The 16,138-nt window shown below is 44.0% G+C and overlaps 1 protein-coding gene across 1 annotated transcript; it reads right to left on the minus strand.

Annotated features, from left to right (window-relative positions):
- LOC124665508 (protein PLASTID TRANSCRIPTIONALLY ACTIVE 7-like) lies at positions 1 to 5,276 on the minus strand. The gene is made up of 4 exons (XM_047202914.1): positions 5,120 to 5,276; positions 4,931 to 5,020; positions 3,949 to 4,300; positions 1 to 319 (listed from the first exon to the last, which is right to left on the minus strand). Exons 1-3 carry the CDS (start codon positions 5,249 to 5,251, stop codon positions 3,968 to 3,970), a joined length of 555 nt encoding a protein of 184 aa, XP_047058870.1. The 5' UTR covers positions 5,252 to 5,276; the 3' UTR covers positions 1 to 319; positions 3,949 to 3,967.
- Positions 5,277 to 16,138: the final 10,862 nt, after the last annotated feature.

The raw sequence follows: 16,138 nt of genomic DNA on the forward strand, positions 1-16,138 counted from the left end.
TGGCAGCCCAAAGGTGAATCGAATATATCAATATCGATACAATATCTAAGACAACAATAAGATGGACCGATACATCTCGCTCAGCAAATCTGATTATTTCGATCCCGTGTCAGCACTGAAGCAACACAGATGACAGTTAAGAACAGTCTGCTTTCATTCACACACTATATATATTGAGAGGGCTGGCTACATAAGTTTCAGAGATCTGAAGATGAAAAGCGCCGTGAATTTTGATTATGGAAGTTGTCCCAGATTGCTCCCAACTGTAGTGTGTACAACAAAACTAGGAGCCCAGTCTGAAAAGAGCGCCTCCTTGATCCTGCAAAATATAATGATGGAACGTTAAAACTTGGAATCATGCATGGTGCCTTAGTGATGTAACTTTGCTCAACTTCACCCAGTAATTCCATGCGAATGAAAAGAATGCCTAAAGAAGAAAAACACAAAGACAGCATTAACTGGGCCATACTGAGCTCCTGGTATTTCGCTATCAGAATTATAGGATGCATTGGGAGTCAAGCACCGACCAACAAAAGCTATGATCTGACGTTTTGCAGGCTGTGCTACATGTCCAAGAAGCTTGCATCCCAAAATGAATGCCATAAAGAAAATATTTGCATCCAAAAGTTGTTTACATCACAACCCCAGAACAATGTTTTGCTTGACACTAGTTCCTGCATACATGTAATCTGAGATTCTTGATTAATGGGTGTTACACACTGGAAAGCACTGAACCACTAATGAAGGTAAAGTTGCTTCAAAGATCAGAAATGCATCTCCATAAGAAAACGATGTTTAAGCAAACGGCCAAGAAACAAAGCTGCCTCATAGCTCCAAAATGTCGACATGTAGCAAGGATGCCTCTGGCTTGAAGGGCCATCTAACCACTGATAGTGCTTCTCACTGTTCTCATCTATTTAAGGCCTAACGCATATTCAAGAAACGATTTATCTGCCTCGTGTATTATGCAACAGTAGGCATATGCCATATTGGATGCTTTTTCCTGGAGTGAAGAAAAATGTGAATCCATTTGGCTCTAGCTCCATCTCCTCGTGCTATGTTTCAGAGTTTTTTGCTTCCTGACTAAAAGGTTGTGATAAGGTACAATAATCTCGATCAATGCCTTTATAGTTCAAAATGGACCTTGTGCTGACTATAGGATTGATGGCTTGATGCACTAGCCACGTTTTCCAAAAGACCGATCTAATGGAAGGAGGTTAGGCACTATATTTATATTCAACACTTCCCCTCACGTCTAGGCTATTTTAGTCCTTAGCGTGGGTTCGGTGCGCGAGCAAGGTCTCGAACTTGAGACCTCTTGGCTGTGATACCATATAGTATTGATGCACTAGCCAAGTTTTCCAAAAGACCGATCTAATGGAAAGAGGCTAGGCACTATATTTATATTCAACACTGACTACTAATTCATCTAGTGCAATCGTAATGTAACCTTTGCACAGCTACATGTGCACTGGTGTGATGTTGACATTTTCAGCCTTGTCATGACATAGCTTCTTTACATGCGTAGTCACGTTGTTCAAGAAAGATCTGTGTATGTGGTTTCACACATTAAGGTAGCAAGATAGTGGGATTGCCAGTTTCTAAAACCCTGTTGCACTCGGGACTGTAAATAAGTAGTGGCTAGTCTAGGGTAGGATAAAGTAAAAGCAGCGACTCTGAAATTACTCTCCTGTTGCATCCATTTTTCTCTCACAGGTCACAATGCTGAAAACCAACAAATAGATGGTCAACTTCACGGAGGTGCTCGCTGCCTAGGATGACATAATGAGCGGCCAACAACACACCTGCATCTTGGTCGTGATCCTTTCAATTTGCAAAGCTAGTGGTACAGTGGATACGTGGGTGGTTAGGTCACAGAACCAGCCATAAACAGAACGGGTATACGGGCACATATCGCAGAAGGATAGGGTATAGCAAGACAAATCAACAGAATATGTATACGCATATGCCAATCGTATGAACAACGCTTGATAGGGAAGATCTCAAACAGGATCCCCACAAGATAACAGGCCAGCTGTTTTTCCTTTTGACCGATGGATCTGCTAGTGGGAGTACTGTTGCGCTTGCACTTGCAGCTTCGTCCATTTACATTGTATTTTTCTCACTCCACTCTGCTCTAGCACACTGTGACAGCTGTCAGTGTGCACTCACTCCACTTACTGTTGCCTGCCCCATTCGCTCAGCACTTACCATTTGATATAGTGGGTGAACTGTACCAGTCTTTGGTTATCTGATACATTGCCACTCCTTCGACTGAATTTTATTACTACGGTAGTGTAAATATTAAAGGTTTTAGAATGCAGCAAATAGGTATTGTGATAAAAAAACAGAGATGGCGCTGTTTTGTTTTCATGCCATTTTTATACTGTAGAAAACTCCATGCTCGTAAAATTACTAGGACATAATCTAATTGCGATAATATGTTTACAACTAAAGCAAGTGTTTTGTGCCTATCTGATAAGCAGGAAGACTACAAAAACATTGAAACCTAATTGGTGCTATCTACAGTTCGAAGCTATAAGGTAACATTTCATCTATTATGATAGATGTAGACAGCGTAAATTATGTTAACACAAAAATGCTTTACAAGAAAATGCAGTGCAATCAATGTTGGTTTTAGTTACTGGAAATCAAACGTAACTTTTAAAGTAGCTTCAGCTAGATGCAGTTGACCTTGTGTTGTGGAATATAAAGTTTCATCATAATCCTGTTGAACAATCATTACTGGTAGACCATATCTAAAGTTGCAACCTTCTCTTTCGTACAGGCTGACCCAGCATTCATGTATAAAAGGGGCAGCGAAACAATAGCTTCTTGCCAACAATTCTCCAAAGGGAATAACAATCTATTAGCGGTCAGCGCATATCAACATGCCTAAACCCACTATTGTACTCAGCATCATCCTTCTAATTGTTCTCTTCAATGCATCTGCAGGTATGGTGTCTGCTATTTCTTCTTCCTAATATTTTACCCAGTCATTGAATACATATATACTTGAACAAGTTCTTTTGTCATGCAGGCCAAACCATAGTGGTAGAATTTGATAATGGTATTACTCCAAAGTTGATAAAGGTTTGCCTATGTTGATCTCAAAGTTTTTGTTATAGCCATCTAAAGCAATGTTTAATGTGTTATGTTATTTCTGTTCCATATATCATACATGCGAGTGGTAGCTAACACTTTCTAGCTCGTGATGTTTTCTCTGATGGTTGGTCACTTCTATAAGAGATAATTGGATATAACTTATGCTTAAAATCAACAAATACCAGATAAATATATTTATAACTTTTATGTTCATTCATATGCTAAATTCGAAATACAAATTTCTTTATGCTTGAAATGCAGGGGTTCAACAGAAAGATTCTCACGGAGATTCAGGATTATGACTATGGAGGCGCAAACTCTAGGCATGATCCACGCAGAAGGCCTGGGGTTGGAGGCAGGAATGGCTAGAAGATAAGCTTCTTCATACATATCCCTGCATATGACAGTATCAGTATGCTACTACATGAAATGGGGTCATGTGAGGGACCAGCCACTCTCAGTAGCAACCCTATATAATTTTCCAATCCCCTTTTGTATGCTATATGCCTCCAAATGGATAAGAGAGAAGGATAGATATACTCTTATCCTCTATAAATAGTCTAGTAACGCGAAGTTGAGAATGGTTCGTTTTAAAGAGCACTAGGTGCATTACTAAATGCATAAGCGAGGCGGAGGATTAACTATGATGTCATTATGTGTGTTGATAATTATTTCTTGTGAGGTCATGTTATTATTTTCACGATGTTGACTAGAAGCAGATTCTCCAACCCTTAGACATGCTTGTGTGCAAGCACACTCATGACATCTACAACCAAGGATAATAATTTAAGTAGGGAGCAGGTAGTCAAGAAGTAATTGGAGAGTAAGTTGTGATATACATACTATGGAGCTGTGATTCTATTCAGTGCCCTTCTTCTTTTATGAAATAAGGCCCTGGCTTGATAGGATACGGATAAAGGTAACCCTCTGGCCGAGAAAATCCAGCTTCGTTCATGCGGTCACTGAGCACATGGAGTATAGGTTTTTTCAGTCCGTACTCATTCCTGTTCTTCTCAAGATAGGCATTAGCTTCTTCTGCCACCTCATTTGTGAAGGCGAATCTATTCTCTGCAGCTAACATCAGCTGGTTGATGTCCAAGCACACGAGCTTCCCGTTTTCCCTTACTTTTCTCACTTTCTCTTCTAAGAAAGGGATGCGATCCAACTTGTAACGCAACGTGTCATCTTCTTTGGTCTGCAAAAAGAAAAGGCAATTCTTAAACATGCTACCATTACGCTGCTAGTAAATACGTGGAAATACGGAAAGAATACAAAACTCTAAAGCATGGCAACAACGCCCATCATTTACTGATGTTTACCCAAAAGAACAAGAAGGCAGCTGCTTCCTACTTCATGTGATGGCGAATGGAATGTATTAAAGAAGTATACTCTAACTCCACAATGTATGAATTAGTGACTTCTCATTTGACAGTTTGAACAACCGATATAACTCAAAGGATGGTCACCAGCCAGCACGACCAAAGCACCTGCACACAAATGATAAACCGGATGCAGTCCTCTCAATGGGTGAATGGTCTGCCAGGGTTGATAAACAACATGGTAATAGACAACAGATGACCGTGCCACTCTTCAGCCCTATTGAGCATCACTGACCCCATCCTAAATGGGGAAGCCAAATTTCTAGGACCAATCATATAGAAATGGATGTTTGTAATCTTGAACACATCAATAAAACAGGTACTACTAGTATTTTGTTTGGCAACCTTGTCCGTCCTTCCATAGTTCCATTCTACACGGTCCTAAATTCCAACCGAAACAACCACGCAGAGATAAGGAGGCCGCATTGTTGGGCTGTTCCGCGTACCAGTTTCCGGCGACGCCACACTCGCCGCCCACCGCTGACTCGGCCTTCCCCGCCTTCCTTCCCACTCCCGGGCTCACTGCTCTGCTTTTTCTACAGATAATTGAAACAGCATAGTGAAAATTCAGTGAGTTGGCGAGGAGGAGAAGAGAAGGGGGGAAGGGAAGTAGGTTGCCCTGGGCGGGATTCCACCTGAGCCCTCATGGAGATGGTGACACCGCTGCGGCTAGTCCTACCGCTTGCTTGCGGGGTGGGGACGAGGCCGGCGGCGAGGTGCCCGTGGTGGTGGCGGGCGGCGAAGGAAGCGGCCACTGCCATGGCCATTGTTTTGGACCGGAGGTTTTGCGAAGCCGCTCACCTCATCCGGTTCTCGAGCCGCACTGCAGGAGTGGAGCAAGAGATGGCACCTGTATTATATGGGCTTTCAGCTACGCCTAACTAAGCTCTACGGCCCAACTACGAACGTGGGCTGGACAAGGCAATGGGGCTTGGAGGCAAAATCCCATGGGCCAAAGCGATCGTTTAACCTAGTTGCACGCGACCACGACGGCGACGAGCAGGAGGCGATCCCAACGGCGACGGGCAGGGAGGCGAGGAGCGATGGGCGTTGATGCGGAGCTCAGGGTCGTTGCCACCACCTGCCTCGTCACCGGCTTCGGTATCCTCTCTTCCCTCCCGCTCGCACTGTCAACGCAAACGCTCCGATGTCCTGCTGCATATATATACCTATATGTGTGCATAGTGCATCCAGTTCCTCTCCAAAGATAAGTGGTAAGTGCAACTTCTCATTTGACATGGTAGCTTTGTAAAATCATGATAGCGCGTAGGGATACCAAAATTGACCTAGACTTCTCTAATTTGGTGCACGCTGTACACCTAGCCTTTTCCACCCACGCAGTACTGAAGTGCATCTATTTCTTCCAGAAAATACAGTTCTACATGTAAATTTCCATATGGATTTTTTCTTAGGATATCTATATATGAATGCTACGAATGTATCATGGACTTTAGAGTACTCCATCCATTTCACTATATCAGGATACTTCTTTTCTAAATAACTGTCGGAGGAAATCAACCGCGCAGTTGTTGTGTTGTTTCCACTTTATGCCCGTATTAGTATGCTTTTGTGAATCATTAATTGGTTATATAGTGTGATAGAGATATGCATGGTTATATCTCATTTTGTTTTCTTAAGTTTAGTGCTTCCTTCGTCTTGTAGCATGATGGGCTGAGGACAGATATAGTGAAACATAGGGTGTATTTGATTGGTTATGTAGATTGACTCAAATATTTTTTAAACAAGATTGCACTTTTCCTTTTCTTGTTATTGCTTACAATGCTGAAACATTGGATCTGCCGCCACTTCTAGATTTGTAGCTATTAATAGTTATACAGAAATGTGTTCCCATCTGGGGTTCTTTATTGAAATGGATTTTTTTTCTCAGTTGGTGTTAATTAATTAGGGCTAACACCTAAAGGGAAAGTTCCATCATTTCTAAGTAAATGAAACCAATTCTTATTCATCTAGTGCGGCAGGTTATACCATAGGTTTGATAACAGGTCACCAGCTGGCAATTGGTTTTACTTCAGTGCTAGCGGTAGCAATATTGTGTGCTTCTCCCCATAATGCATGTTTGCTACTGGCATTCTTCATGGAAGTTCATGAGCAATGTCTATTTTCTCACTCGGTGCATGCTTTCTGCAATGCAGTTTCTATGAATGATTGGATCTTTGTTCCTTAATACATGATTTGGAAAAAGAAAAATACAGAAGATTGAAATGGAATATGCTTGCGTACAATATTTATGCAGGAGGATCCAGTTCAATTGGGTGTCCTTCAACCATGCACCATTTTCTAAATCGTTCAAAAGACTACAGTAGATTATGTAGTTCAATACAGAAACTACATTTGGATTGTTAGACAAACACTACTTCTCTGGCTTACTTCTCTGGATTGTTGGACAAACTACATTTGGATTGTGGATTTTTTTTTTCGTTTTAACTGTTTCTTATCGCTCAAACTGATATCATCAAGCGACATCTTGATTTTTTGCCCCTGCAATTTCAGGTCTTCTTCTTGCAGCATTTGTTAGTCCTATGATGGATTCATTTGAGACTGCGAAACAAGTTCACCAACCAGCTCTAAGTAACATATGTGATTTTTTCCTTATACAGCGTCAGTTTCACTTCACCATGTGTAGCTCCAATGACGCTGGGAATGGAGTGTGGTTTCTGTTGAATGGCCAGTTTACCATGCTTTTTTTTAAATGGGGGCAAAAGCTTTGCCCCAATATGTTACTCCGTGGGATTTATGCTGCTCTTTAGTCTGTGTCCAGATTAACATGCTTTTTTTTTTGAATGGCCAGTTGAATATGGGGGTAATTAAGAAGAAATATGTCTAGCCACTTAACAAAAAACCAGGCGAAAACCATTACCACAAGCGAACAACATCCAATGCATGCAACTTTCCCACGGGCTACACAAATCAACAAACTCACTCAACCTACTTCAACCACGAGCTGATGAAATGCAACAACCCAAAATGAGTCTATCAAGCAGGAGAAATTTTCCTCGCGATGACCCTCTTCTTTTTTGGTCCTCCCCAGAGACTTCTCCACCTTCCTAATTATGTCATGCGAAGCCTTCCCCGCCAACACACATGCAATTTTACCATGTTAGTCATCTGCCATTTAGATTTATCTGTTATTACTAAGTAAACTTGTCAAGTAAAATTCCATGTCCTTGAAGTAGGCAGTAAATGATGCTCAAAGCATGATTTCAAGTCTTAAATTGTATTGTCTAATCTACCTTTGAAACTCTCTTCTTCAAAATTATTGTGTTTCGTCTAGGTTAAGACGGAGGGTGTCTGTTAAATCCATAGTATTACTGAACCAGGGAGGCAACTTCTGCGCTACCTATGTATCACTTCTGAACTCTGTTGACCTATTGAAATCACAAGTTTTAGGCTGGTGCCAACGCGGGCTGTAGTGGGGGCGCTATCGCCGGCGACGGTGCGAGAGAGGGGCGAGAGAGGGGCGAGACGAGAGCGCGGGGCGGTGGCGCGGGCGCCCGGCGCTATCGCCCGCTACCGCCCAGCTACCGCCCGCGCTGGGGGCGAGAGGGAGGCGAGAGGCGGGCGATAGCGGGGCGGCAGCGTTGGCGAGGCGGGGCGAGAGCGCTGGGGGCGAGAGGGCGGGAGAGAGGCGGGCGACTGGCGGGCGAGAGGCGGGCGATAGGGTCTAATGGCTAGCTGACGTGGCGCGATCTGATTCGTCCATGTCAGCTAGCCGTTTGGTTTCAAAAATGGCAAAATTTCATCCTCACCCCCTATAAAAAACCCCCCATATGGTTTCACTCATTCCTCACCTCACTTCATCAGCTCCACTCTCCATTTCCACTCCTCTCAACGCCATATCTTCGTCTAGCAGCAGTTCTAGCGACGGAATGGAGGGTGATATGATCGAGCAGTTCCAGGCGGAGTATGAGGAGGAGATGCTCAACGAGGAGGCAGTGCCAAGACGGCGATGCCGCCGAGAGTTCATCAGGCGTGATCGTCTGGGTGCCCACGATCGGCTCTTCGAGGACTACTTCGCCGACGATTGCAATTATCCTCTGAGCTACTTTCGGCGAAGGTATCGGATGAGGCGATCCTTTTTTCTGCGCATTGTGGATAGATTGGGTGAATACACTCCGTATTTCACCCAAAGAGTTGATGCTCTCAACCGTGCTGGTTTTTCTCCCCTACAAAAGTGTACTGCGGCTTTGCGTCTGTTAGCTTATGGAGCCGCTGCAGGTACGATAAATGAGTGGCTTAAATTAGCTAGACAAACTTCATCAGATTGTCTAGATAGATTCTGTGAAGGCATCATTGAGTGTTACGGGGAGACGTTTTGCCGTCGCCCAAATGTGGAGGATACTCAGCGTCTGTTAGCGAAAGCTGAGGAGCGTGGCTTTCCGGGCATGTTAGGGAGCATCGATTGCATGCATTGGCAGTGGAGGAACTGCCCGAGTGGCTCATGCTCGGTCAATTCACAAGGGGAGACATCAAACACCCTACCATAATCTTAGAAGCCGTTGCGTCGTATGATCGTTGGATCCGGCATGCCTTTTTGGAGTGGCCGGGTCCAACAACAACATCAATGTACTCAACCAGTCGCCGTTGTTCACTGATGTGCTTAGAGGAGAAGCACCCGTAGTGAACTTCACGGTGAATGGACACGAGTACCACTATGGTTACTACCTTGCCGACGGCATCTACCCCTCCTGGCCGGTGTTCATGAAAGGTGTTACTCTTCCACAAAGTGAAAAGCATCGAGTGTTCACTGGCTGCTCAATCAGCTTGGCGCAAAGATGTCGAGTGTGCCTTTGGAGTGCTGAAGGCTAGGTTCAACATTCTAGCAGTTCCGGGACGCTCCTACTCGAGGCGTACTCTTGGGTTAATCATGCGTGCATGTGTCATTCTGCACAACATGATCATCGACGATGAGCTGGTACAAATTTGGACAACATCTATGAGACAGTTGATTCAAATGTCGGCCCTGCAATACACCACCATGCACCACCAAGCCTAGCAGCCATGATTCAGATGGACAACGAAATGAGGGAGTCACCGATGTATACACAGCTCCAGCATGATTTGATTGAGCATGTGTGGGCTAATGCCTAGATTATGTATCAAATTTTTATGTAATCTTTTCAAATTTTTATGTAATTTTTTTATGATGTAATCGGTAACAATTTTAGTTCAACAAAATAATTTCCTTGCATTATTTATATTGTTGTAATCTGAAAAAGAAATGCTGATGTCGATGAGAGAGAAAAGCTGACGTGGAGGAAAGAGAAGTGAGAGCTGGCACTATAGCCTGTGCATTGGCACCGTGGGGTGAGAGTGGGGTGAGAGTGGAATGAGAGTGAGGAAAAAAGCTGACGTGTCAGGCTAGAGTGGAGTGGTGCATTGGCACAAGACCGATGTACTTGTCAACGCACTGTGAGCAATGATGAGTAAACGGAAGATTTAGTTTCTGAGGAAAATGGTGAATACTGGTTTCTCCCTGCATATCATTTTGTTGTCTCTATTGGGACACTTCAAGATGGCTGCTGTCGGTGTCATTAGGTGGTGAGATTAGCGAGGACGATTCTTCGGTTGGCTTGAAGCTTGAGTCGTTGAGGTCCTTGGAGAGGGTTTACCAAAAGAGAACTTACTGTTCTTGCTCTAGTGATGTGCTAGATTTGTGATGTGGATGTTCAGCAAGCACCGATTGTAGATGAGCCATGTAAGCAACAGGGGTGCTTGCCAATGGAGATGACACTGGTATAGTTGCCAAATTGAAGTGCTTAGCCATAGTGCTAGTATTATAAGAAATATCATGCATGCCATCTTAGTAAAAATCTAATGAAGGTATCATAATATGATACTCTATCATAGCATGTGAAACTAGATAATTTAATATTAAATACATCATATACACATAATTGTATCTACAAATAATTAAATATCATAAGATTATAATACTATTAGAGGATACTAACTACTATAGATGTAGTATCATAAATAATACCATTATATGATACTTTGTACTATGGCCAGCCAATATCCCTATATCCACGTATCTATGTTGTCGTGAGAATCATCAATAGTATGGACCATATGAGTGTCCGTTGTCTGTTTCACGTGCTCGAAACAGATATTTCTCTCGCAAACGAAAAGGACTGTGCTGATTAGAATCGTATGGACCTCGACTTGCCCAGATTTGGCCAGAAACAGTGAACGAACATGCTCTCGCCCGACAGTGATTTGGACGATTCTTTTCATCGTCATTTTCTTGTCCTGAAAATGGCCACATTGCAAATTGTTGCGCCAAATGGACCCTACCCTTAGCCTATTGTTACTAGCCTATTCTACTACTAGTACTAACCCTATGGTCAATTCACGTTTCATGTCCTAGACTTTTAGGAATGGAAGACATGTAAATTTTATGTACATATCTATATCTATCTATACCTAATAATAAAGGAGCTAAGGTTTCTGCTAAAATTTTCGTCCAACTTTTTTATGAACGGTTTTGCCCTCCCACCAAATCACTTAATACTGCACCATGCCATGGTACCGGTTTGATTTTATTTTTTGTCGTCCAATCGAACCAGGACTCGCCTCATGGCTTCCTCCTTCGTCCTGCACTCGAACCAGGACGCCTAATCCCAGTTAATTTCGGTTTAATTTCTTGCCTCCTCTCCACGAAGATCCCCCATATATAGCCTCTCTACTCTGCCCGTGAATCCAACAGAAACCCTAGAAAAAATCCGATTGAATCGCTTGGATGAACCCGCCGCGGAAGCTGGAGGCTGCGCCGGGGTGCCTGATGCGTCGATCTAGAGAGCACGAGAGACATCGGGGAGTGGGGAAAAAGAACTAGCATCTCACGAGGATGAATATGGCAAGTTCGGGTTGACCGGAGGAGCCGCGTGGGCGAAGCCATGGTCAACGGCGGCATGGCCAGAGCACACAGCCGGGGGGAGGAAGCTCGGGTGTGCGCGCAGGTGCTCTGTGAGAACTTCTCAAGCTTCAGGAGTACCGGTTCGCTTCTTCCTTCTCTTCCCACCCGACCGAACTTCTCCTGGAGGTGAAATTCGAATCGTTCTTCCCCAACCGGCCGCCAGCCCTCGATCTCCGGCGAGCGGCGCAATCGGCCTCCTCCTGCGGAAGGAATGGAACAACCCATCTCCGATCTACCTTCTCCAAGTGGTGGTCGAGAGCCTTGTCTCCTGTGTCTCTCGATTTGGTCGCCGCCTCCCGTGGATTTGCCGCCGTCGAGCTGCTCTACTCCATGGGGAGGCTCCCGGCGCCGTCCCCAACCATTAACCGCTCGAATGCATGTGAACATGAGGCGGCGGGGGGAGGCCATGGCAGCACAGCGCGAAGCTCGCTGTCGCAGCGGCGGGAGTACCGTGGCGGCGCGGAGTTCCCGGTGGCAGCGGCGGCTCGGAGATCGCTAGCGCAGCGATGGGATGCAGAAACTAGGGGAATCGGAAGAGCTTGCCTTCAGACTCAATCGCGAAATCGAATAAGTCGATGGCCTGGAGAGGAACTTCTGGCTTAGCGGTGGGCAGTGGCGACTAAAAGTACTGGCGTGGGTTGGTTTAGATCACAGGGCTTACTGAGTCAATCCCATAAAAGAAATTGTTTGTTTGTGCAGCTGCCCATGGAGCTTCGCCAGCTTCATGAGAAGCACTCGCGAGCCCGTTGGTGCTAGGCTTCTATTCTGATGAGGTTGATGGATCTACATGTGTAAGCATTCAAAGAAACAGAGAACCGACAAATAAGAATAGCACTAAAGGATTCGGCCGTGTCATAGTGCAGACTTGCTCTGAATGGGCGACTGGCGTTATGCCGTTCTAGAATCTTCCAGGCCTCTTTCCCCCTCTCCCGCCTCCTTCTCCCCTATGCCTCCTCTCTTTGCTGCCTCCATCTCCATGGCTCCTCTCTCCTTTGCCCCCATCCCCATGGTTCCTTCCTCCTCTCTGTCCTTCCACAAGATCTCGACCAAAATCCCTCAATCCCTTTTTCCTCATCGGATGGCTCAGTGGATTTCTTTAGAAGGAAAGCTCAATTGGCCTTCTGATTGGGGAGATCCAGAGAGAACCAGCCTGAATCGGAGCTCCTTCTGGAGCGACGAGCTGCAGCCGTACCCACTTCTGCGAAAGCACCACATACCAAATCTTCAGGAACAAAACATCAAAGGCCTCCTTTTTGACATGAAGGAGATGCTGTGCATGCGATTGATGAACATCCAGAAGCAAATCCAGCAGAGTCAACCGGAAAATAAAGAAGAAAGATTTGCGATGCAGATGAAAGTTGCTTGCTCGGGAGAAACAACGAGCATGATCTCAGTCAAGGTTATCGAGCAAGCAATGACAAGGGACTGGGGAAGCAATTTCCACAAGAATACTCAGGTACATCAATTTATTTTGAAGGCTCACCTCATCTCCTTTGAAGCAAGGATGTATATGCTCATACGCCAACCTTGGATTCTAAGTTTGGACACCTTACTAATAGATCTTGATAATTCAGAAAATAAAAAGATTACTTCAGATTACTACAAGTTCGATTTCATCTATGTTGATTTAAGAGCGTATGGCATCCCCAAGATAAACAGATCTCTTAAATTGCTGAAGGATACTCTAGTATTGGTTGGTACCGAGTCTGAATTTCATGAGCTGCAGAAAAATATGTTGGTATCTAGAACAGATTATATTTGGGGGATTGAAATAATCAGGATTTGCAGTGCTAGATATGGTATTGACCATGATCCATGGACACTCTGCTCGTCATCGGTGTCCTATTTGACGGGAACTCGGGATTTCTGCCATGGAGGTTTATTGACTCCTTTGGTGGCTCGCGACCACTATCCGGCTATACTGGTTGTAAATGATGATGACATTGGGAAAGAGAGCATGCACATGGATTATGAGGCAGCGGCGCCAGCCTGCCAAGGCGCCACGGTTGCCATGAAGGCTCTAGGATGGAACTGCCAAGGTATGGGCAAGAACCTTGGTAGTTCAAAGATGTGCCATCTTGCCAACATGATGAGCTCCACTAAGCCGCAGGTAACTTTTGTTTCTGAGATTAAATCTTCCAAAATCAAACCCTCCGATCTTGTCACTAGATTTAATATGTATGATAGTATTGTCGTTCCTTCGAAGAGACGCTCAGGTGGGCTTTGGTTAATGTGGAATGATGATATTCAAGTCTCTGTTCATAGTTCTACCTTCCATGTTATTTTAGCTACGGTTGTAAATAGATTTAGTAATCAAAAGTTTGGGCTTGTATGTGTCTATGGTGATCCCTACCATCGCCAGACTAGTCAAATTTGGGATCAGATAGCTTCTTTTGTGTACGATAACTCTAACATGCCTATGTTATGTATTGGGGATATGAATGAGCTCTTATATGATATGGACAAAAATTCCCTGAAGGTGAATCATTCTCGCATGCATGCTTTCCGGTTGTTGGTTAAACAATGTGGCTTTTTTGATCTAGGATTCAGTGGACCGGCTTACACTTGGACTAATAAGAGATTCTCGTCAAAACCTGTTTATGAGAGACTTGATAGATGTCTAGTTAACGCTGAATGGTGTGCTGCTTATCCTATCTCTAATGTTTATAATATGCCTCTCATTCATAGCATCAGTGATCATGCTGCCATATTACTCTCTACTGATGGTCCTGTTCCTAAAATAAAACGCTCATTTAAATTTGAAAATTGGTGGCTCAAGGAAGGAGATTTCCAATTGTATGCAAGAACAGCTTGGTCCAAAACAGCAAACAAGTCTTTCTCGACCAGGGCTAATCATCTTGCAGGTGCACTCAAGATTTGGTGTCGAAAGAAGAAACCCTTGCAGCAGGAGCTAGCCAGCATAGAAGAACAAATCAAACAAATACAGATGAAGCCTTTGCAGGAACAAGACCATGCACTTGAAGCCTCTCTTGTCACAAGGTACGAGCAAAATATGACGAAACTAACCGATTCCTATATGCAGAGAGCAAAGAAACAGTGGGCCAAAGACGGTGACAGGAATACCACTTTTTTCCACCATGCCATTGTAAAACGAAGGAGAAGAAACACGATATTTTCAATAAAGGATGAAAACAATATCACTCAGTTCATGCCAGACCAGATCAGCAATACTTTCGTTAATTATTTCAGATATATTTTTGCATCTCCAAATGCTAACAATGGCAGGCCTTTCTTGAATACTCAAATCCCTCAAAATTCTCAAGATTATACGTATTCCATTCCGGACAAACAAGAGCTGTGGGAAACACTCAAAGACATGAAGAGAAATGCATCGCCTGGGCCAAATGGCTTTAATGTGGAGTTCTACCTAGCAACCTGGGATTGGATAGGCAATGATGTAACGCAACTGGTATTGAATTTCTTCCATTCTGGGGTTATGCCTGCTCACATAAATGATACACATATTGCTTTGATTCCCAAAAAACTTGTCCCTCTAGTCCCTGCAGATTACAAGCCCATCAGTCTATGCAACGTGATCTACAAACTTATCGCCAAATGCCTTGCAAACCGAATCAAGCCGCACTTACCAGACTACATCCATCCTTCTCAGCAAGCTTTTATTGAAGGAAGGAGGATCAGCAACAACATCATTATCGCTTAGGAAATCACCCACTCTTTCGCTCTTAGCTCTTGGAAGCATCAGGCTTTTATGCTCAAAATTGACCTTGCAAAAGCCTTCGATCGTCTTGAATGGAATTTCATAGTCATGGCTCTGTCTCGTAAAGGCTTGCATAGCCATTTCATAAATTTGATCCATGCTTGTATCTCGTCACCCACTTTCTCAGTCATTATTAACGGACAACCGTTTGGAAAATTCCGTAGCGATAGAGGTGTCAGGCAGGGATGTCCTCTTTCTCCTTACCTTTTTGTCCTCGCCATCAATGAGTTATCCATTGCGCTTCAGGAAGCTATGACCCAAAGCTCTCTTGCTGGAATTGTTCTTGGACCTAATTGCCCTCCAATCCATTCTCTTCTTTTTGCAGATGATCTGTTGATCTGTGGTCAAGCTACTGTCCAAGAGGCAGCTCAAATGAGTTCAATTCTTCATGCTTTCTGCTCCACATCAGGTCAGACTCCAAATTGGTCCAAATCTGGTATCATTTTTAGTAAGCATGTTCCTCAGGTAAACATTCTTTCCATAAAACAGATCTTTCCTGTCCCAGATATAGATAACACGTTTATCCATCTTGGTCATCCCCTTATTATCCCAGGGAAAGATAGGACGGTTGCTTATAATTTTGTCTTGGACAAATTCAGATCCAAACTCAGCACATACAAGGCAGATAAGCTTTCTCATGCGGCTAGGTTAGCTCTCATTAAATCTGTCTTTGCATCCATTCCGGTTTATTATATGTCAAATATCCTCTTCACCAAAAAATTCCTTTCCAAACTTACTTCCATTATCCGTAATTTCTGGTGGACGGGAGCTAGAGAAGAGGTAAATTCAAAAGCTTTGTACTTAAGGGCTTGGAAGGACATTTGTACACCAAAGGACGAAGGAGGACTAGGTATCCGCAATATCCAAGCTATGAACCAAGCCCTTATACTCATGGCGGCCCGGAGAATTGCTGACGATCCTCATGATATGCTACATGCTGTCCTCAAATCAAAATATTTCTATGATTCCTCGATTTGG

Source organism: Lolium rigidum, chromosome 6 (assembly GCF_022539505.1).
Source record: "Lolium rigidum isolate FL_2022 chromosome 6, APGP_CSIRO_Lrig_0.1, whole genome shotgun sequence".
Taxonomy (NCBI): domain Eukaryota; kingdom Viridiplantae; phylum Streptophyta; class Magnoliopsida; order Poales; family Poaceae; genus Lolium; species Lolium rigidum.